This window comes from Castor canadensis, chromosome 10 (genome assembly GCF_047511655.1).
Source record: "Castor canadensis chromosome 10, mCasCan1.hap1v2, whole genome shotgun sequence".
Taxonomy (NCBI): Eukaryota; Metazoa; Chordata; class Mammalia; order Rodentia; family Castoridae; genus Castor; species Castor canadensis.
In genome coordinates, this window is record NC_133395.1 from 578,756 (window position 1) to 599,759 (window position 21,004).

A 21,004-nucleotide genomic window follows, 5' to 3' on the forward strand; every position below is an offset into this window, starting at 1 on the left:
ATTTTCTCTTTGGGATTCCTATATTTTAAGAATCATAGTGTACACTAAGGCCATAGGATATCCCTCAAGTCCCCAACAGTTCTCCAGTTTTGCTCTTCACATGTTGGTGTTTACCTTTTTTGCAGAGATCAAGGCAGGCTCTAACTTGGTTTTTCCACTTGGGTAACTTCTCCCTCACTGGTCCTACTGTTTCCTTCCTTACCTCAGCATCCCTTCCTATGTCTGTGGCAAGGCTGTGCTCCTTTGCCATGGCCACACAAAGTCTAGACACCTGGGCCTCCCCACTTCACTTCATAGAGGCAATTCTTGGCCTTGTGTTCTTAAACAAAGAACGGTTTCCCAAGGATGGTTAGGGCGACTTTAGGGTCAGTTTCCAAGTCCCATGAAAACCCTGTCAGACTTTTTACTGAACTAACTGTGAGTTTATGAATGTGGGGAGGAACACGTATTTGTAAATGGAAAAATGAGACCTCTCCTCCACGAATGAGGGGAGGGGGATATAGGAGAATGGTGGAGGGGGTAAATTCAAATATGATATATTTCATATATTCTAAAGAACTTTTGTAAATGTCTCAATGTACCCCCACCCAGCACAATAAAAACCCTCCCCCAAAAAAGGAATATGGGAGTCTATAAATATTGAGTCTATGCTCTCTGCAGTTGTCCTAAATTTCATGATTTTTACCCTCCACATCTTTTGAGATCTACTCCTAAGTTCCTTGTACATTTTGTTGCTATTATAAAATTAATTTTTAAAAATCACTACTTCTACCTATTGTGGGCACACAGCCTTTTCCACATGTTTAACTATGAACTAAGCCTCTTTCCCAAACAGGCATATATTAGTGCTGGCCCCTTTCACCTGCTCACTGTCCAGAGTTTTGGTATAGCCTTTAAAAAACACAGAACAGCCAGATGATGGTGGCTCACGCCTGTAATCCTAGCTTCTCAGGAGGCAGAGATTAGGAGGATCATGGTTCAAAGCCAGCCCAGGCAAATGGTTCTGAGATTCCCTATCTCAAAAAACCCTTCACAAAAATAGGGCTGGTGGAGTGGCTTAAGGTGTAGGCCCTGAGTTAAGCCCCAGTACCTCAAAAAAAAAAAAAAAAAAAAAGCCTTCTTTTCTAGCAGTGATGGTTAATTCAGCAACTCTGGAAGTCTTCCTCCCTGCCCCCCACCACTGTTTCCCCCATGATGCTCTATTGGCCCCAGCTCTCCTGCATCATCCTACAGTGTGGGACTGGGATACCAGCACAGCACTGCAAGTCTTATGTCAGGAAACACCTTCATTTTCTCCCATTCTTCAAAGACATGTTTGCTGGGCACACATGACTGTGCGCTCTTCTTCAGGACCTAAAGTGGCAGAGAAGACTGTGGTGCTGATCTGTGGTTCCTCCAAGACCACTACCTTTTTCTGACAAGTGCCTAGATCTCCCATAATCCATAGCTCTGGCATTGGATCCTGACATGCCTAGCATGAATTTATATTGTTTTTCCCACTTAGTTTAAGAGATGTATTTGAATGTAAGGATTCATGTATTTTAAGTTCCAAAAAATTGCCACCTTTTCCCAGCCTCTCCTAGCACACAGACGCTGGGTCTCCCACCTGGTCTGCATGTCTTTCTTCCCTTTCTTGTCTGCTCTGTGCTCTGTGTCTGATTTAACTAAACAGATGTGTTTCCTCCGCTTGTTTGCAGTATCTCAAGCATGCTCACTCTGAAGACTTCACCCAGCATTCTCACGAGGAAGGGAGTCCACAACACTGCTGAGTCTGTTGGCTGTCTTTTCTAGCAGCACATTTCCTCACAATTGCAGGAGTTTCAGGGTGAGGCCATTCCACTAGTTGCTGTCATACTTCACCCTTGGCTCCTGCATCCCAGCTGTCTCTCTCAGCCCCCTTCCTTGTCTAGGTTTCCAGGGCAGGGGGTTCATTCAGCCCACAGGGATATGTGGACAGCATAGATGTGGCCACTAAGGCAGTAGCAGCTGGTTTGGCCACCCATGGAGGGGCTGCATCTGAGTCCCATGGGTCCTGCAGAAGGGGATACTTTTCTGAGCCCCTTTCACTGGTGGGAAGACCCCAGCCCCAGGTTACACTGCAATTGCACTCAGTGCAGCCCCTGTGGGACCCTGCCTTGCCCCTGGCCCAGGGCCAGCTTAGGCTCACTGCCCCGCACAACCCTCTCCCTGAAATGGTTAGCTACACCTCTTAAGATTCTCTCTTTACATTTTCTCTTCTACTCCTGGGTATTTAAGGTATTGACTTGAAATTACCATGACATTTTAGCCAGGTATTTTACTGACTTTTACAAAACAATAACAAAACAGTGACTACCTAATAAACCAGCATGTGTAAAACATGCATTGCTATCAAAGACACCAAAAGGAGCAACACAGCCCTCACGCCTCCTCTGTTGTGTTCTGGTCTCACCACACAAAGCAGTGACTAAGAGATGACAATGCTTCATACATGGAGAAGCCAAGCTAAATTCGAGAGGTGGAAGTTCTTTCATTGGCAGAGCACTTCAGTGGTACAGAAAATGTGTGAACATGCTGGTTCCTCAGATTGCTGGAATTAAAGCAATCGTGCAGCAAAGACTCATTTCTTTAGATCTGGCCAGGTTCTCTCAGGCCCTCAAAGGATCCTAAGTTTGAAAGCATCTAAGAGGTGTCTCTGTCAATCCAGTGGGCAAGTGCCAGCTTGCAGGTGCCGAGCTTGCTCACGACACATCAGTCCCTCTCTGAGCAGCAGCCCGAGTACTCGTAACCACTAGATATTCCTGAGAAGAAACTGCCTTGCAGCTTCTCCTCATGGGCCTTCATTAGAGCATACCACCACCTACCTTCTTTATCACCACGGGCACTGCCCACGAGGAACCTGGACACCAGGGGTGTGCTTGATAAGGACAAACAAGTAGAAATGAAGACGCTCTGAGTGGGTCTGATCCGAAGAAGGTGTCCCCACAACAAGCCGAAAGCAATCATTAATAGTGTCATATAGCATGGTCCTTGTAAGGATACCTTCCACACCTTCAAGAGAACACATGCATTTACGGTCATCTTAAGGTGCACAGAGCTCACATATCTACCAAACCCAGATCTTTCCAGAAGCCACTTGGTCTCATAAACCCAGCCAATCTTAACATCTTGGGGTTACACCAACACACACACACGCACACGCACACACACACGCACACAATATAGGTACAACCATCACTCGGTATCCCTGGTGGATTGGATACAGGTACTCCACCAGATACCAAAATCCTGCTATGCACAGTTATTGTATAAAATGTGTGGCATTTGCATGGGTTCTAGGTGCACCCTCTACACACTCCTCCTGCAGACTTTAGTAAGTCAGTGCAATGTAAATGCCATGCAAATTGTTGTCACGGTGTATCATTTAAGAAGTAGTGACAAGGAAAATGTACATATCAGTACCGACACTATATACATACCTATATCTTTACATATGTGCGGGGTTTTTTTTGTGGTACTGGGGTTTGAACTCAGGGCCTTGCACTTGCTATGCAGGCACTCTACCACTTGAGCTACGCCACAGTCCTTTTTGCTTTGAATTACTTTTTTCCCAGGACTGGGCCTCAGACTGCCATCCAGCATAGCAGGAATTGCAGGTGTGCACCACCACACCCAGTTTAGACAGTTATTTCTGGGGGGAGGCAGTACTGGGGCTTGAACTCAGGGCCTCACGCTTGCTAGGCAGTTGCTCTACTACTTAAGCCGCTCACCAGCACTTTTTTGTGGTGGGTTTTTTGAGACAGGGTCTCTCAAACGATTTGCCCAGGCTGTACTCAAACCATGATCCTCTTGATCTCTGTCTCCTGAGTAGCTGGGATTACAGGCGTGAGCTATGGGCACCTGGCTGACACAATACTTTTTTCCAAATATTTTCCAAGTGTAGTTGGCTGAACCTATGGATGCAGAAGCCATGAATGTAGGAGCTAAGTCATTTATATACGTGACCCCTCTGTTCCCTCCACACATGCACACACATGTATGTGTGTACACACATATACACATACATAAGATCTAATCCCAGAACAAGTCTTGGAGGCAGAGGTCACCTCTCCCCATTTTAGATGGGAATCCCAAGACATGCAGAGGTTTCATTTGGTCACATGGACAGTGTCAGAGCCAGGCAGTGTGGCTCAACAGTGCGACAAATATTCATCATATCAGGTGCTCAACGTGCACTTACCACTATGTTAAGCATGATAGGACCCAGGAGAGGATTAATCTGAGGGCTTTCAGTTGAGTTGAAGGGATGAGATGACACAAATGATACATAACTGTGGATATTGTATATTAACAAACTGGAAACTCATTCTCTCTCAAGTGCTTGCTCATTTTTCTTCTCCTTACCACATGCTTCCAGTTAAGGCCAACATTCCATGAGCACTGATTCCCTCATCCCAGGCTATCTTTTCATTGTGGAGTTGGGGCTGGGGAGGCCAGCCCACATGAAACAGGGGGTCAAGGCGACAGAGGCTCCCTCAGGTGCTCTGCAGCCTGGAGCTTTCCCACCCTATTCTAGTCTTGTTCTCTGGGAACTGGGGAGGTAAGGAGGCTGGACATTGGAATATCCAACTGTGGCCAAGTGAGAGCTCTCCTGGCCTCCCACATGTACCCAGTGCTAACCTGCCCAGCCAATTCAGGATAAAATGGAATTATGGAGCCTTAACCACCAGATCCAAGGTGCACATCTTCGGAGTGTAACAGAGGCCAATGTCAGGAGACCAAAGACAAGAGACCAGCTGAGCGGAGTCTAAGTCCTGCTCAGTCCCCTCTGCCATGAGTGTTGGGCTGGCCCAAGACCCCTCTCTTCTGCCACGAGGCAGGGAGATTTGTCCCTATGAAGGCATCCCTATGAAGGATGCCTTTTCCTACTTCCTATGCCTGGCAATCACAATGGTCTTCTAAAGTGAATCTGTGTTCTTCTTCCTCACATCACTGCCAAGACCAGTGGAGCACTGGGGCAGGTCACATGTGACCACCTGCAAGGCTCCTGGGAGCAGCGTCAGCTCTCACTTGGACTTGCTGACCCTCAAGCAGCCCATGGTTTGGGCTTGCATCTGTTGCTAACAAGCCATGCACCTGGGTAGGCAGCCTTTGCAGCTCTGGTTTCCATACTGGGAGGGAAAAGGTGAGAGTGAATAACCTCTGAGGTCTCCCAAGACCAACCTTTTCTGGGCTCATTATCCAGTAGCTCTCTAAGGAAGTGGGTATGCAGGGTCCCAGGTGGGAATGACACTGGGAAAGACCCAGAACAGGAGTCTACTTCTGGGAGCCAGGACTTGAAAATGCAGCCTGCAGGTCATCCCAGGTGATCCCTGCACATGAGGGTCAGGAAGTGCTGTCTGGAAAACCCTTAGCTGTGGCCTCACTCTACCTGCATCTGGACCCCAGCCACACAGGCTGTCCTGTTTCTGCCTCTTTCTGTCCTAAGAGGCATCTTTTTGAAACCCCCAAAGGCAAACAATAGGCTTCCTTGCACCAGCAGCTGCCAAATGACCAGAACACAGCAGGCATGCAGTGAGTCTGCTGGAAGATGAGTAAGACACAGAAAGAAAACGTGATTCTAGCTCCAGCCACCTTATAATCCACTCAGAGGCAGAAACTGATGACCCATGAATACAGACTCAGACAATCTGATCTGCAGAACCAACTATCAGGACAGGAAGACGCTGTTTCTAGATTCCAGTAGCTTCTAATCAGCCTGTAGGGATTCGAGGTACTAGGAGGATTTCCAGAAATTGCTACTGTTTCAGAAAATCCCAGGAGATGATTTCCCACCATGCACAAGCTGCCTTCATGGAGGAAAACCACTGATATGAAAACTTCAGGATGCCCAAAAGCCTCCCCGTTATTCATATTTGAGTAACAGAAAGGAGAGATAAAAACCTTTCTTAATAATGTGGCTTGTTAAGTAGATACCAATCCTCTGCAAATCCATAGACTTTAAAAGAACCAAGATGAGTTTTTGTGATGAAACTGGAGAGCCAGCATGTCAGTCTAGGGGTGCCACCAGGTGGCAGCAGCAAAGGCGCAAGAATGGGGAGAAGGAGATTCTGCCAGAGCTGGGGTCGAGGAGGGGACAAGGGTGAGAAATGCTGTCCAGCCACTGAATCAGGGTCCAGCAAGCAGGACTCCTGGAGCACAGATCCCAGTCCTGCATTATTCCTACTTCTCAAAGGCATCATCAGCCAAACAGCCAAGAAAACTTACTAACAGCAACTGGCCTTCCTTCCAATCCCTCCCTACATCCAGATCACCAAGCGCAAAAACTCGCAGTGGCATCTCTGACATCAGCACCAGTGACATGTCTACAGAGTTTAAAGCTATTAAGTCTCATAACATCATTTTGCCAACTAACTTTGAATACTGCAGTAGAAAAATATGAATTATGAAAATTTAAATCCAGAAAAACTTTAATTTCCCAAGTTCCTACTCTTTAGATGAGAAGTACTAGTAAACGGAAGCCTCCGACCTCTCTGCGAAGCCAGCCTAAAACAGACCCTGTGCTGCCAGGTCCTGGCCTACTCTAGTGACATAGAACACCCTGGAGAACCCTCTCCTCCCCATCATTAACACTCCTGTGAAAATTCACAGGAAGAACAGTGCCATTTCTCTTTAGGACCTTAGCAAGTGGTCAAGCTTCTTTAAACTTCAGAAATTAATACATGTGGTTTATTGTGTCAGAAGCAAGAAGAAGTACAAAAATACCTGCAGAACACCTATGAGGAAGCAGTTAGGCAGTGAGATCAGGCAGCAGATGAACAAAGAGATCCTGCAGTGGAAAAGAGGGGCTGAAAGGAAACCAGAGACCCTGATAACAGGGTTATGGAGGCAGCCCATGGGGAAGAGCATGAAGGCAGACATCAGAGACCAGGGGTTACTCTCAAAACAAACACAAGACTCTACAAAAAAAGATGCATCCCTTATATAAAAAAGCAGACAGTGATATTTATGGAAAACATGGAGAAAAGGTGTCTCCACAGCTCTCTGCTGCAGCCATTCCATCATCCCTGGGTCTCTGCTTCCTTTGGTTGCCACCATCATCATGTCATGTGCTTTCTTTCCTTCCTTTCATTCTTCCTCTCGAGATGAGGTCTTGCTATGTCACCCAGGCTTCCTTCAAACTCAACCCTCCTTCTACCTCCCTAGTGGTGTGTGCCATGCACAGAACTTCACTTTTAAAAATTTGGTGCAATAGCAAACATTTTCCTTTGTTTCTACACACTGCAGAACTTTAACAGCTCCATAACACACCGCAGGCAGTTATGTCATGAATTTAATGGCTATGTAACCCGCCGTCAGGGAGTTACGTCATTATGACTTTAATAGGCCAGATTGCTTCCAATCTTTCTTAAACATCTTTCCAGAATCAGCTAAAACTCTTCTGTGGGTAAGTTTTTTTTAAACCTATGCTCAGTTCCTTTCTCAGACAGAAAGCTAGAAAAACTGCTGGGTCAAGGCTATTGAGACAATTGCTAGCCTGCTCACCAGCAAGGGTGTATGGGCTGAGATTATCCAGGATACCCCCACAGTCAATCACTCAACAACCATGCAGACTCAGTGTTGGGTCCAGTTCATGTGCAGGCAGAAATGGTAGCTGACTTTAATTTCCTTTTTTTTTCATCCCCCACCACTCATTTTATCCCCTACTACCTCTAGTCAGCTATATCCTTCGTTTGTGAATTGTCTGATGAAAACCAAAGTCTCTGATTAATTCACTTCTATCTTAGGAAACTTTTTCTAGGGTAACACACTGAATATCAAATCTCCATAATATTTTACCCTCAAACAGTTTCACACCTTCTTGGAAGGCTCCACACATTAAAGCTCAAACACTGCTTTTCAGACCTGTTCTGGAATAAGCCATGTGAAAGTCAATTCCAATTACTGAATTTTAATGTTTTAAAACCTAGCATTTTATTATCTTTTATTTTCCTTCTAAAAATGTTATCAAACTAAATTATCATTTTCTATTCTAAAAACATGATCCCTAGGTGTCTAACAAACATTAAAAGCAAATAAAGCCTTGTGACACCATGCTGCTTACGGGTAATGACAGAGGAACTGGTGCTTACCTTCCTCAGCTTTTCTGGAGAAAACTCCAAGCCAACAAGGAAAAGAGTAAAGAAGACCCCAAATTCTCCCAATGTCTCCACCTGTACAATAGACTGGAAAACAAGAAAACGTACAGCCATTTAATGCTGCGTTTGTCATACTGAGCCTATGTAACCAGATGTGCTGACATACTCAGCAGGAACATCTGCCCCCCCCAACACTAGCCTTCTTCTAAAGACACGAATCAAGTTTCTTCTATATTTGAGATCAGCTTGACTTCCTAATTTCTCCCCCTTTTCTTGATTAGCCAGAGGAACATTTACTTTCTAAGAAGGAGCTCTGAGGTTCACCAGACTTCAAACTCATAGCCATTCTGTCTTCATTAGCAACTTTCTTCAGCACTCTCCAGGGGACCAGGACACATCAAACCTAAGTTTAACCTTGACCAATCCATACTGGCTTGCTCGTCAGGTCTGAGCATGTCTTAAACAGGTGAATTTTCTCATGAGTACCACACTTGGCCACACTCCACAGGTTTTTATATAAAGGCTTCATTCATTTTGATTTTTATTTAATTTTAATGTTGTTATGGTAGATAAACAAATAGGACACAGTATCTCAAATTTCTGTTACGACTACCAACTATTTGATTTTTTTAAATACTCATGTGGCACAGGTATTACTGAGTTCACATACTGTCCTGAGTTCACTGTGAGCCAACCCAGCTCATCAGGATTCCTGTCCTGCTTCTGTTTGCATCTTTCACTTTTAGCCTTTCTTATCTGCTTTATTTTTGCTGGCTCTCATTTACTGTACTTTCTTATCTGCTTTACTTTTGCTGGATCTCATTTACTGTACTTTCTTTGGGCAGCATGAGTAAGCCCATCTCTCAGCAAGGGAACGTATTCTACTTATGTTTACTATCAGGCCAGATGCTTCAACTCATTTCCTTGACGTCTTTTCATGCTTCCCCACTGCTGTGCTTTCCTTAGTCAGACAATGGGCAATGACTCCAAAATAACATACTAAACCCTCGTTTCTCAACTTGGTAAATGACAGTCCATCAACATCCTGTAGGGAAGAGATTGGTATCTTTTGGGGCTAGGATGCTCTTGGTTACTTACAGCCACGTCACCTTCCACAGCACAGATGCTTTATTACAGTCAGAATGTTCGAAGTACCTGGTTGTGTGAAGCCTTGCCTGCTTGCTTGTGAGCCATGTCTGCTGCAGTACTCAGAAGAGGAAGGGACAAGGCAAGGGGCTTTTCACTACAGCTTGTTATACTGTTCTCAGCCATGTGGAAATGACTGCTCAGAAAACAAACTCTGCTGTAGCAGAGTCCACAGAGTTTGTCAAGCCCATGGGACCCTCACAGGGCTCCATCCATTTCCGGTTACTTGAATGGCTCCCTGGAAGCCCAAAGGCTGATGGCCTTGGACAGCTAGGTAGACAGCTCTTGGCCTGGCCAAAGCTGTTAAGATCAGTTTTGTGTGTTTATCTTGTCCAACCCTCTTTTCTGGGCTTGTCTGGGGAAATCACTGAGGTTCTTCTGACCTAGTTCAAGGTTTTTGATGAGCAGTAGCGGGAGCAAGGTTCAAGCACAGCATCCTACCTGTTCCCTATGCTCGTTTGCCTTCATCCACATGGGGTGCTGTAGTCAGAGCAGAGGGATTCTGTGACTCCTGCTCTACTGTGCCCAGTCACTCCTGTGCTAGACTCACAGCACCACCACTCCAGCATCCTCTTCCCATTTTGCCCATTTCAGTGCATTTAGGTAACACATTCCAAAGCCCCCAAAACTCAGGACACCTTCTTTCCTGTCAGAGGTGTGTCTGCCTGTATGACAGTGTGGTTCCACAAACTGCCCCAGCAGAACCGCTTCAGGTTCTGCTGCCTCTTAAGACTGAGGCTTCAGTCAGCTCTCTCACGCATTAGGGGCTGCTTAAAAACACACAAAACCCAGCATTTTCAGTTGTTCTCAGTGTCTGAAGGGCAGTCTGGGTAATGCAGTACCTCACACTGCTGGAAATCAAATCTTTGGACAAATATAACAGAGAGGCGACTTTCTCTAATCAAGCCATCCCTCGTCAAGGAATGCAGTTCTCCATGGCTTAAAGGGCATTTCGAGGGTGTCTTCTTTAGCATGTTCTGTAAGACACTGATATCTTTACCAACTCAAGCTCAGAACTATTAAGTCTTCATGTGCATTTCTTTTATATCCTATTATCACTGAAACAGTTCAATGTTCTTACCTTAATACTGTTTAGTCCTGAAGGCCCCAGAAGCACACCGCAAATGATATACCCAAACATGGTGGGCAATCCTATTGTTGTGCACAGCCAGCCACAAGGTAAGGACAAGATTCCTATGGTAACAATGTCCTGATGCAGAAGGAAGAAGAAATAAGGAGTTGGTTGATGGGGAGAGCCCCAATTTCACCTCACAGGAATGAAGAGCAGACAATGAAACTAAGAGAATGAGTTTTTACTACTACTCTGTTGTACAGAGAAGTCAAAAACATTAAGATGCCTTCTGGGAGTAGATGAAATTAGTTCCTGATGACCTAACAACTATAGCAAACTGTCTGCTTTGCTTAGGGCCTGTGTTCTATGAATCTAAGTGTATAAATTCTAATGAGTTTTCTGGTTGTAAGGCTCTCAGAGATCAAGTCTAACTGTAATTCATGTGGTGTCACCATCAGTTTCCCAACTGATGTAGCAAGAATCAACAATGGTGCTGAAACCACTGGGTGTCAGATTAGGAGTGGGTTATTTATACAAATAGCCTCAAACATTTCCTCAGAAATTACTAATTCATAATAAGAGGAAAAAAGAATAGCTCTACAGAGACCCTGCCCCTTCACAAAGAACACCAATGCTACCAGTCTGAAGAGGTGCCTCAGGACCCTTGTGATTATAACAAGGACAGCAGCACCTGTGGACTGATCATGGCCTTGGGTCTACAGTAAGGCTCAACACTTGGAAAGAGCCCTTGGGAATCCTCTGTCCTCTTCCCCTTGTCTTGAAGACTAGGTTCTCAGTCTTCTTTCTGTTCCTATAAAGTTCTAGCTTATGCAGTTTTAGTGGAAGCCTGATCGAACCCACCATGCCTCCTGGAGGGGCCACACCAGCCTCTCTCATGCAGACCACTCTAGAGTGGTTACCTTGACCTGGGCCAGTTTTCTGGTTGGAAATAGAACTGCATCACCTCCCTCTGGGACACCAGGCACCAGCAGAGTTCCCACGCTTTACACTCCACATCTGATTGAAGCCAAGTAGGGATCCTCAGCCACAACTACCCTGCTTTCTAAGGGCTTTCTATTTTAGTGAACACAATTTTATTTTTATTTTATTGAGACGGGGGGTCTCACTGCGTTGCCCAGGCTAATCTCCAAGTTCACCCACAGGAAGGCAAGGGCGCCTCAGCCTGCCTTGATGAAGTGGCGGTCTGCGCGTGGCATGGTCGAGTCTCTGGGCTTGGTTAGGATGTACTGATTGTTCTGGGAATCGATAAGCATGCTGAGACCCAGGCCATCTTCCACTTCCCGCTTCGTGACATTCTGCTTGGAGCCAGCCTCTTCCTCCTCCACCCTCAGAACTGCCTCGAAGTTCACCCCTTTCACCTGTAAGAACAACCAACGTATACAATCCACATCAATTAAACACTTTCACATGTGACATTCAGAGAGGCGCCAAAAAGACAACAGAAATGTTCTAGTGTCCTGTCGAATGTGACAAACGACCAATAGTGTCCACGAGCATAAATTAGGACATTTTTCACATCTACTTTACCGATTTAGGGCATATTCTTTCAAAACATCACACCCCTGAAAATAATTAGTACTTCTCTGATCCCAGAATTAGTGAATTCTTATTTATTTATACTTTTAGGTTTTTTGTTTTATCGTTTTTACATTTACTCAGTGACTTCTTAAAGACCCCTTTCTGTCTACTTTGATCCGCTCCTCTTCCTTCTCCACCTTACAGTGATTTGTTTTAATTACTCAATCTTTGTAGACCCACCCCAAGACCCACAGTCAGTTTCTGGAATCAGTATCAATTTGTCCTTCGGATCTTAACATATGACAAATGAGCAGCCTGAGTCTTGCTTCCCATATGAGACCATCTTCTGCAAAAAGCTTTGCAGAATCCCCAGTAGATCAGCTAAAGCCCAAACTCCAAGCTTCCTTGAGACCAGAGTCCTAGCATGGCAAAGCTGGGAAAGGGAGGGGCCCTGACAGAGACAAGCTGCAATTGTTAAAAGATAAGAAAACAGATGATAACTAGCTTACTTCTGAAAACCAAGTCTGATTATTTTCCCTGTGACAGAGGAAAGTGTTCTAGCTTGTCCTCATTCTCAACCTCACTAAGACACACATATGAACACCTTCCAGGGTCCGGCCTTGTCAGAACTGCTCAGGAGGTGGAGGGAGCCGCTCTGGAGTGCTGCTTACGGATTTATTATCATCGAAAGCATGTTCTTCTATTTCCTCCTCCAAGCGATCTGCGGCCTTCCTCACGTCCTCCAGGATCTCATCGAGCATGGACAGGCTCTTGTTCTGATGCTGCATGTTTTTAAGGGCTTCCACTTGATGCTTTTCTGCAGCAAGAAGTTCCACATATTCTGTCTCTTCCTATTCATTTGTAAGAAATGAAGAGTGGTATTTATTAAGGAATAAACTAGGATATGACTTCCTCATGCTACACAGGGTCTGACCTGACAAGACCCATCATCTGATCTCTAGGTCAACAGTCCTGTCCACATATGGTGACTAATTATGCCCAGCAAGGAAGGTCAAGTGTCCTGGGTTGCTCAAACATGCTGAACTTAGCCACACAAGTGGCCCATCTGCCCATACACCAATGAAGGGATTGTCCTATTGTGGGCAGGCCCACCACCCTGTGGTCATCTGCTCACACAACACCATGCACCAAGCACCAGCAATACTGCAGGCACAGTGCCACAAGCATGAGGCACAGCTGCACACAGACATTCAGCTACTTTCTGAACTTTTACGCAGGACACAATCAAATCCCAGTTGCAAAGGGAAAATGTTCCAGGAAAACAGGGAGTCAGACAGTGTTAATTATTTGGGAATAGATGGTGGTGATGGGGACAGAATTTAATAAATGTTTTATATAATCATATTTAATCAACAACCTTACTCTTAGCCACATATGGTAATGAAGGCCTGTAATCCCAGCACTCGGGAGGCTAAGGCAGGGAGGATCATGAGTTCTAGGCCAATTCTGGGCTACACAGTGAGACCCTGCTTCCAAATAAAACAAAAACCTTACTTTAAAAACATTTACTCACATCTAAAGAGCCTAGCTGGGACACACAAGTGGTGGCTTGCACCCAGACAAGCCCCAATGACCCCCAACACTTTTTCAGTATCTCTAACACAACTGCCGGTATTACGCTGGAGACCCTCAGAGCCCAGAGGCAGAACAGGGAAAGCTGAAGCACACTCAGACATTATGAGGCCTGCATGCCTGCAACAGAGCTGCTGGAACTCACATCTGTCCTGTCTTTGTAACAGAGGGGCTACAGGTCTGGACCCCCATAGATTCCTATGTAAATCGAAGGAATTTTAATGTCTCTACTGTCCAAAGGGTTTCATAAGACTGTGATCTGTTTAAGACAGCTCATGGTCTGTTTGTTGGCCTAAGGGCAGTCACAGGGGCTCACATGGATGATGTGGGCACAATGGCTGACATAAGTTATCAAAGCCTTGAATTTTTTTTTTTTTAAAGCCACGGGGGCTTGATCTTAAGGTTTCACATTTGCTAGTCAGACACTCTACCACATAAGTCATGCTTCCAGCGTTTTTTGCTTTTAGTTGTTTTTTGGAAAGGTGTTGTGCATTTTACCCAGGCCAGCCTTGGACTGCAATCCTCCTCATTTATCTTCTACTTACCTGGGATTACAGCCATGCACCAACCATGCCAAGTTTGTTTGCTGAGGCCAGATCTTCACTATTTGCCCAGGCTGGCTTTGAACCACGATCCTCCTGATCTCTGCCTCCCACGTCTCAGAGATTAGAGGCAAGAGCCACTGAACCTGACTGAAAACCTTGATTTAAATGTTTATCTAATGATCGTATTTCTATCCAAAATAACGTATTTTCTAAAGAAAATTTAAAATGTCTATATTACCTCTACTTTTTCAGCTGTGGAGTAGTACCATAAAGTTTTTGTAGTACCATAGGGTTTTTTATGGATATGAATGATACTTTATACACTTAAGGACATGGCATGGTGCCTGGCATATTACAGGTGCTCCAAAATGATTCCTTAAAAAGTACAAATAATACCACATGTGGTATAAAAATGGTTTCATCTATTTCAAAAGTACACTTGGTCAAAGTCCTGAATTTAAATGTACACATACTTTTTAAACTAATTTTAATATTTTTGTTTTCAGTATATGGACCCTGAAGAAAGTCAAACTTCACACTGAAAGGTATTCCTGCCAGGAACCCAACAAAATTCTGACTGAAATGATACAGTCATGCATCACCTAAGGACGGATGGCACAAAGTTCTAAGAAACAAGTCATTAGGAATGGCATTGCATATGCTCACAAAGACAAAGACTGACAGCTGGGGAAGACACTGGGCAAGATGACCTCATGGGCCCACCATGGCCTGTGCTGCCCACCGCTGACTGCTATGTTACTAGGGGGCACATCCAAGGTTCTCTCTCCCATCGGGGATGTCCTAGCCCAGTGTCCCTGGCCCCCACAGACACACCCACAGAGACAGCAGGCCCCTACCACTCGTCTTCCCTCCTGCTGGGCAGCTGACCTTGATGGCGGCCTCCCGCAGGGCCTCCAGCCGCTGCCTGCTGCTCTCCTTCATGTTGACCACATCTCTGTAATCTCCCTGCAGTGCCCTCTGCAGCCCGTAGATGGCCTGGAAGACTGAGTTTTCACTTTCATTCAGCTCTTTTTGGAAAATCTCAAAGGTGTGCACCTGAAACAGCTTCTCCTCATCTGACAGTCCTGTGTCTCTCTCCACGGCTCTGATGGCACTTTTCAGTTTGTTCAGAACCACACTCTTCTGCCGGAGGAGCCCAGTGAGCCGCCTGCAGCTGTCCAGGACCCACTGCTTCTTCTGAGTGGCAGTTGCTCCCTTCCCGCGGTGTAGCTTGATGGCATGCTTCACCACCTCCTCGTGCTCTGCAGCACTCGCCATCAAGGGAAAGAAAGGGAGCAGCATCCAGAAGAGGCTCTCTTCCCACACCTTCATGGTCCAAGCACAGGGGAGGAGTGAGGCGATCAAAAGGCTTCCCTATAGGCAGCTTGCATTTCAGGTGCACATTTTCAGCTGAAAAACAGACTTGTTATCACATATAGATAATGATGACTCCTTACTATTGAGATCAAAGCTAAAGTAGTAATCACATCCAGAAAACTGCTATCGTTCTGAAGAAAATGTGATTTTTTTCCCCTGGGTTAATAGCAACTTCTGAACAACTTATTGTACCTAGATTAAAATCAAATACTGTTAAGGTACTGCTAAGTCGAGATTAAAGGAGTTACACCTGATTTTAAATGCATTTTTTTAAAAAACAGCCCAGAAATCTACGAACTCTAACGTGCAAAGACAAAAGCCAGTTCCACATACCAAAGACCAGAGGAAAACACCAACTTTCCTCTTGCAGATGTACAAGCTGCCAAGGACCAGGCTCAGGCGGGGCCTAGAATGAAATCCTCAGACACCAAGCTCCTGTGTGGCCCGCTGCTCACTTCCCAGCATCATTGAAAGTGGTGCCAAATTTCCAAAGTCAGCCATAGTTAAGTAATAAGAAGACATCAGGATGAGACTGTCACAAAAAATATAACTTACCCAGGGCTCTAGGGAGTCAAATCAAATGTTTAACCTTTCAGTCATCGAACTTCAGGTTCATTCTCTTCCCCTCTGTAGAAAGACCTAAAGCAACACAAATGGATGTCTGGCGAGAGCAGCACACCCAAGAACCTGCTTTCTGAAGTCACGTTTAGGTGAGTGAGGAGGGTCTTGGTGCTACGGCCAAAGTGTCTAGGAGATGTGGCCCACAGCCCAGGGCAGGGCTGACTGGCAGGCAGGAGCACTTCGTGAGGAAGAGGTAAGAAAGAAAGATTTAGTGGTCAGAAAACAGACTATAGAAGGAACAAAGGCCAAAGAGGTCAACAACATAAACTCTAAGAAATATCCATGAAAAAAGAGAAATATCCATAAATTTGGCAACCAGGGGACCCCCAGTCACAAGGAATTATGCTAAATAAATAAAGGACCACCTGTGTGAGATTTGCAGTTTAAAGGAAACGAAAAAACACTGATGTGCACACCCAATCACTCAACAGAACCGCCGATGGACTGTCACATCTGGCATTCCTATTTGGCTGTCCAGCACTCCAGTAAGTATTTCCTCTCCCTGGGGATCTGCTTCCTAAAACAGGTATGCACACTTTCATTTCATTGCTAACCCAGTCCTAATCAATTTAACTTGGTTTTCCAGGCAAAGTGGACTAGAAGTGGCAAAAATAAGAGTTGTGGCATTTCCAAAGATCATATTCTGACCAAACTAAGAGGCGCAAGCCAACACAGACATCCTTACGGAAGCAATTGTTAAGAAATCAAAAAGCCTGAAGGCCAGGTTATTTGGTGAGGGCAAATTGTCCTATGCACTTCAACAGATCCTAAAAATAATAAATATTATGCTAGACAACAGGATTGTTTCTATGGTCAGAATGACAACCTAAGTCACCAAGAGAAGGCTGTATTCTGGGTATGAAGGAAGTATTGGATCCCAGCATGTTTTTAGAGGTGTGTCCTGAAGGACGCAGAGTGCACTCAGCTCGCCTCCCAGCGAGGCAGGGAGAGGAGAGTGCACCGTAGTGTGTCTGGTTTGTTCAGTGCCAACACGACGTTATGCACACATTACCACCTCAAAATTAAACTGACCGTTTCCCACATGGAGCACACAGATGATCGCTTATGGCCTCAGTAAGTGGCCAAATTTCTCTTGCTCCAAGAGACTGACCCTTACTTCAGAAGTGCTCATTTAAGCTTTCTCAGAACCAAGACAGAAACGTGAGATGCTTTGACTATGCTTCCGAAATATCACTTGCAATAGTCTGTGTGTGAATGACTCTCTGTGCCCGACACTGGCTCCTTCCTCAAGCAGGCTCTTGAAGTTACACAGTTCCCTCTCTCATATCCAAGGAGCAATCTGTATGAGAACTGATGATTTCAGTCATGGTTTCACTAACACTTTCCACTGAAACATACATGTAACATGAACATGAAGTTGAGATTATTTATACACCATCGCCATAACTGAAATTATTTATAAACGACCCTTTTCATAAGCTCATTTCACCTTCAAATCTATCCACAAAATCCTATGTACTACTAGCTTATAACATTTTTCTGAGTAAATTAGTAAACATTTTTAACTTCATTGTTATTTTGTTATTGTTAGTTTTAATTATTAAGAAAGCACTTTGGATTTCTATAAAGTTGAATAATTGATACATTCAACAACTTGAGTAGATCTCAGGCTAAGTAAACAAACTCTCAAGTGGCCACATACTCTGCTATTCCACACACACAACTTTCCCACAATGGCAGCATGACAGAGAGGCAGGATGGGTGAGTGGCTGTCAGGGTTTGGGAAGGGGAAGAAGTAGAGATGCCCAAGGCAAAAGAGCACCAGGTGTCAAGTCACTCAGGCCTGTAATCCTAGTTAACTTGTAAGGCTGAGATCAAGAGGATTAAAGTTGTAGGCCAGCCTGGATAAATAGTTCGAGAGACCCCATTTCCAAAATAACCAGACCAGACCAAAATGGACTAAAGGTGTGGCTCAAGCGGTGGAGTGCCTGCTTAGCAAGTGTGAAGCCCTGAGTTCAAGAGCCAGTTTCCAGAGAGAGAGAGAAAGAGAGAAAGAAGAGTACAAGAATGCTCACATGTACTCATTTACCTGGGGGCTAAGACGGCTGGGCAATCGAACAGGCTGAGGGAGAGCAGCTTCCTGCTTATAGCCCAGAGCTCAAGATGCATCCCTGTAGAAAGCACCTGATTCCCCTGTATTTATTCTTTCAGCTCTGCGTGAACCAGAATAATCACAGAGCAAGTTTTTAAAGTGCTTATAAATGGTCACGCAGCCGTCTTAGGTAAGGGATCACCACTTAACACTGTTGAGCTTCGGAAGCAGGCCACATATTACTTTGAACTAGGAAATGCCCTAAACAGAAGCAGAGCCCTTCTGTTAGTCAAACTAAGGGCTACTTTTTTTTCAGTTAGAGGAACAGTAACCAATACTATAAGCACAAGAATCACAAAGTTTACTTCAAAACTGATGATCTGATTAAAAAGAAAAATATCTTTTTTTTTCATTTTTGAGACAGGATCTCACTAAATAGCCCAGACTGTCCTCAGAGTGATGACCCTTCTGCACCAGCCTTCCTAGTCCTGGGATTACAGGCATGCACTTGCCTGCCAGCTTCAAGAAGAAAAATACTTACAATAAATGTCTTAAGTTAGAACTCAAGGGGGAAAAGGCAAGTGGATCATCTTTAAGCCTGTTCAAGATGGTGTGGCTCAAGTGGTAGTGTACCTGGTTTGCAAATACCAGGTCCTGAGTTCAAACCCCAGTCCTACCAAAAAAAAAAAGCCTACTCAAAAAAACCCCCAAAACTTCCAATACTCTTAGTTCAAAGTCATTTTATAGAAAAACCACACTACTCTTACTACATTGAGAATTCTTATACAAAAGTGTCACATAGTAGGTGACCAGTTTTCAAAGCAAAGCCAACAAAGTTAAAGATTCTTCCTAACACTCTGACCTCCTGAAACCACATGGTGACTGCAGGCCAGCAGCTCTACCAGTTACAAAACAAATCAGAACCCAGGACCCAAAAGCCATCAAGGTACATCAAGTCTCTCCAGGAAAAGAGGCAAAGTCAGTTAGGATTAGATATGAGTTTGAGAACCTCGGCTGGCTGTCACCAGAGAACCTGCCATCCTGTCTTCTCCAGGATCTCTGTCCCACTGCCTCAGCTCTCATTAGGCAAAGTGCTGAGAAGGAACCTGACTTAGCCATCCAAGTATTTAAGGCAGATGTTAGGACCATGATGAAAAGAATGGAGAATGAGAAGGTCTCTACCCGATGACTCCCTCTCCTGACTGTGCCACTGCAGGGACAGCCTTCTCCTGATGGCTGCCTAGTTCCCTACACTGAGTTCAGGCCCCTGTGTGTGTGTGCATGTGTGTGTACAGAATGGGAGAGGCAAGTATTGACTGAGGCGGCCACCCCAGGGCTGTGGGCAGAGAAAATCCTGGAACAAGTAGGGTGGGTGTGGCCAGAAAGTGATTAATGTGTTCAGCACAAAGTTACTTAGCCTCCCCTGAAGAAATGGAAAATATGAGGATTATTTGAAGTAAAAAAGAGGTCCTTCACAATCCTAACATGTTCAGCACAGGACAATAGTTGAGTTGGCAAAAGAGGAACAGATCAATCAAGAAGGAGGAAAAGTCTCAATGGAAATAATTTACCTCAACCTCCTTTTGGAGGACTTAAAGGATTATTTTAAATTCCAATGTATATTCCTTAAAAACAGAGCACTTATGGTCCCATAAACACAACCGGTAATTGTCAGAAAATGAAATAAATTTTCATAAATATATTATTCATATCTAGTTAGTAAAAGAACTGGAGAACAAGTTAAGAAAGAAGAAGGAAAGAAAAAGGTAATTCTTATGGTCATTAAGAAAAGCTTCAAAGTATTTGTTACAGTAAACTTTTAGAAAGAGCAAGTATTTCATTACTTAATCCAATCACAAGACTACTTTTAAACAACTGGTAATGTGAAAGACCAGTCAGTTCTGGTCCAAAGAATGACACACGGAGGCTAGAAGACAGTGTTATGATTTCTGCTTGGTGACATGTAGTGTCTTGTCTGCATCCAAAGGGGTGATCAAATACTCTACTGCATTTGTTCCAGGTGAGATCCACAGAGAACAGAGCTGAGCCTACAGGAAGAGATGCAGGCCAGCTGCCTGTGTTTGCTCTTTCTTTAGACCTAGGAGAGCCAACAAGGAAGAATGAAAAGGGATTCATGAGTATCAGGTCTTTCCAGCAGCAGTAAACGCTTCTTGGTGGGGAGCAATAAGCAAATCATACTGTGCCCTGGGAAGATGAGCTGCCTATGAAAACCAAGCCACTGATTTTGAACTTTCTCCTTCTCACAGGCTGGGTGATGCTGCAAAGTAGTAGCAAGAGGCTGAAGCAGTGAGGTTGGCTACATCTTCTGTGTCCCTTCCAACCCATTTGATTGTTTACACCCCTAAGAATTTTCACCTAAGTTAAAACTCTGGGGAATTTGCAAACTGACCTGCTTGGTTGACTTTTTGCTCTCATACATTCCAGCTCTGTAAGCTTAAGTCAAAGTGTTGCAAGGCACTGCTTGTTCCCCTGAATGACCATCTCAGGGTGTCTGTTGCTGGATATATCTGTCTTTAAACAGACTATAGATGGCTGGGCATATTGGCTTACTCCTGTAATCCTAGCTATTCAGGTGGCAGAAATCGGGAGGATCTCAGTTTGAGGACAACTGGGGCAAAAAATTACTGAGACCCCCATTTCAAAAAATAAACTGAGCCAGTCATCTCAGCTACACAGGAGGCATAAATAGGAGAACTGTTAGCCAGGCCAGCTGGGCAAAAATACAAGACCCAGTCGGAAAAATAAAGCAAAAAGGGCTGGGGCGTGGCTCAAGTGGTAGAGTTCCTGGCTAGCAAGCCCAAGGCCCTTTAGTTCAAACCCCAGAACTGCTACAAAAAAAAAAAATGTAAATGATGCTAAAACAATCTGCCTCAACACACGGCAGGGCAAGACAGAGACCACATAAAACTCCAGCGAGAAA

General features: G+C 44.7%; 1 protein-coding gene across 11 annotated transcripts in view; it reads right to left on the minus strand.

Moving 5' to 3' along the window:
• Tmco3 (transmembrane and coiled-coil domains 3) overlaps positions 1–21,004 on the minus strand; it is a 35,446-nt gene that overhangs the window by 13,705 nt on the left and 737 nt on the right. For 3 of the 11 annotated variants that reach the window (XM_020164499.2, XM_074042922.1, XM_074042932.1), the window contains exons 2-8: positions 15,723–20,161; positions 14,901–15,422; positions 12,546–12,725; positions 11,523–11,714; positions 10,345–10,473; positions 8,112–8,204; positions 2,844–3,030 (exon numbers count right to left, since the gene is read on the minus strand). In XM_020164499.2, coding sequence (XP_020020088.2) covers positions 2,844–3,030; positions 8,112–8,204; positions 10,345–10,473; positions 11,523–11,714; positions 12,546–12,725; positions 14,901–15,344 — 1,225 coding nt within the window. In that variant the 5' untranslated portion in view covers positions 15,345–15,422; positions 15,723–20,161. The remainder of the gene's footprint in view (positions 1–2,843; positions 3,031–8,111; positions 8,205–10,344; positions 10,474–11,522; positions 11,715–12,545; positions 12,726–14,900; positions 15,423–15,722; positions 20,162–21,004) is intronic. The other 8 variants (XM_074042928.1, XM_074042930.1, XM_074042929.1 and 5 more) reach the window with 8 other exon arrangements.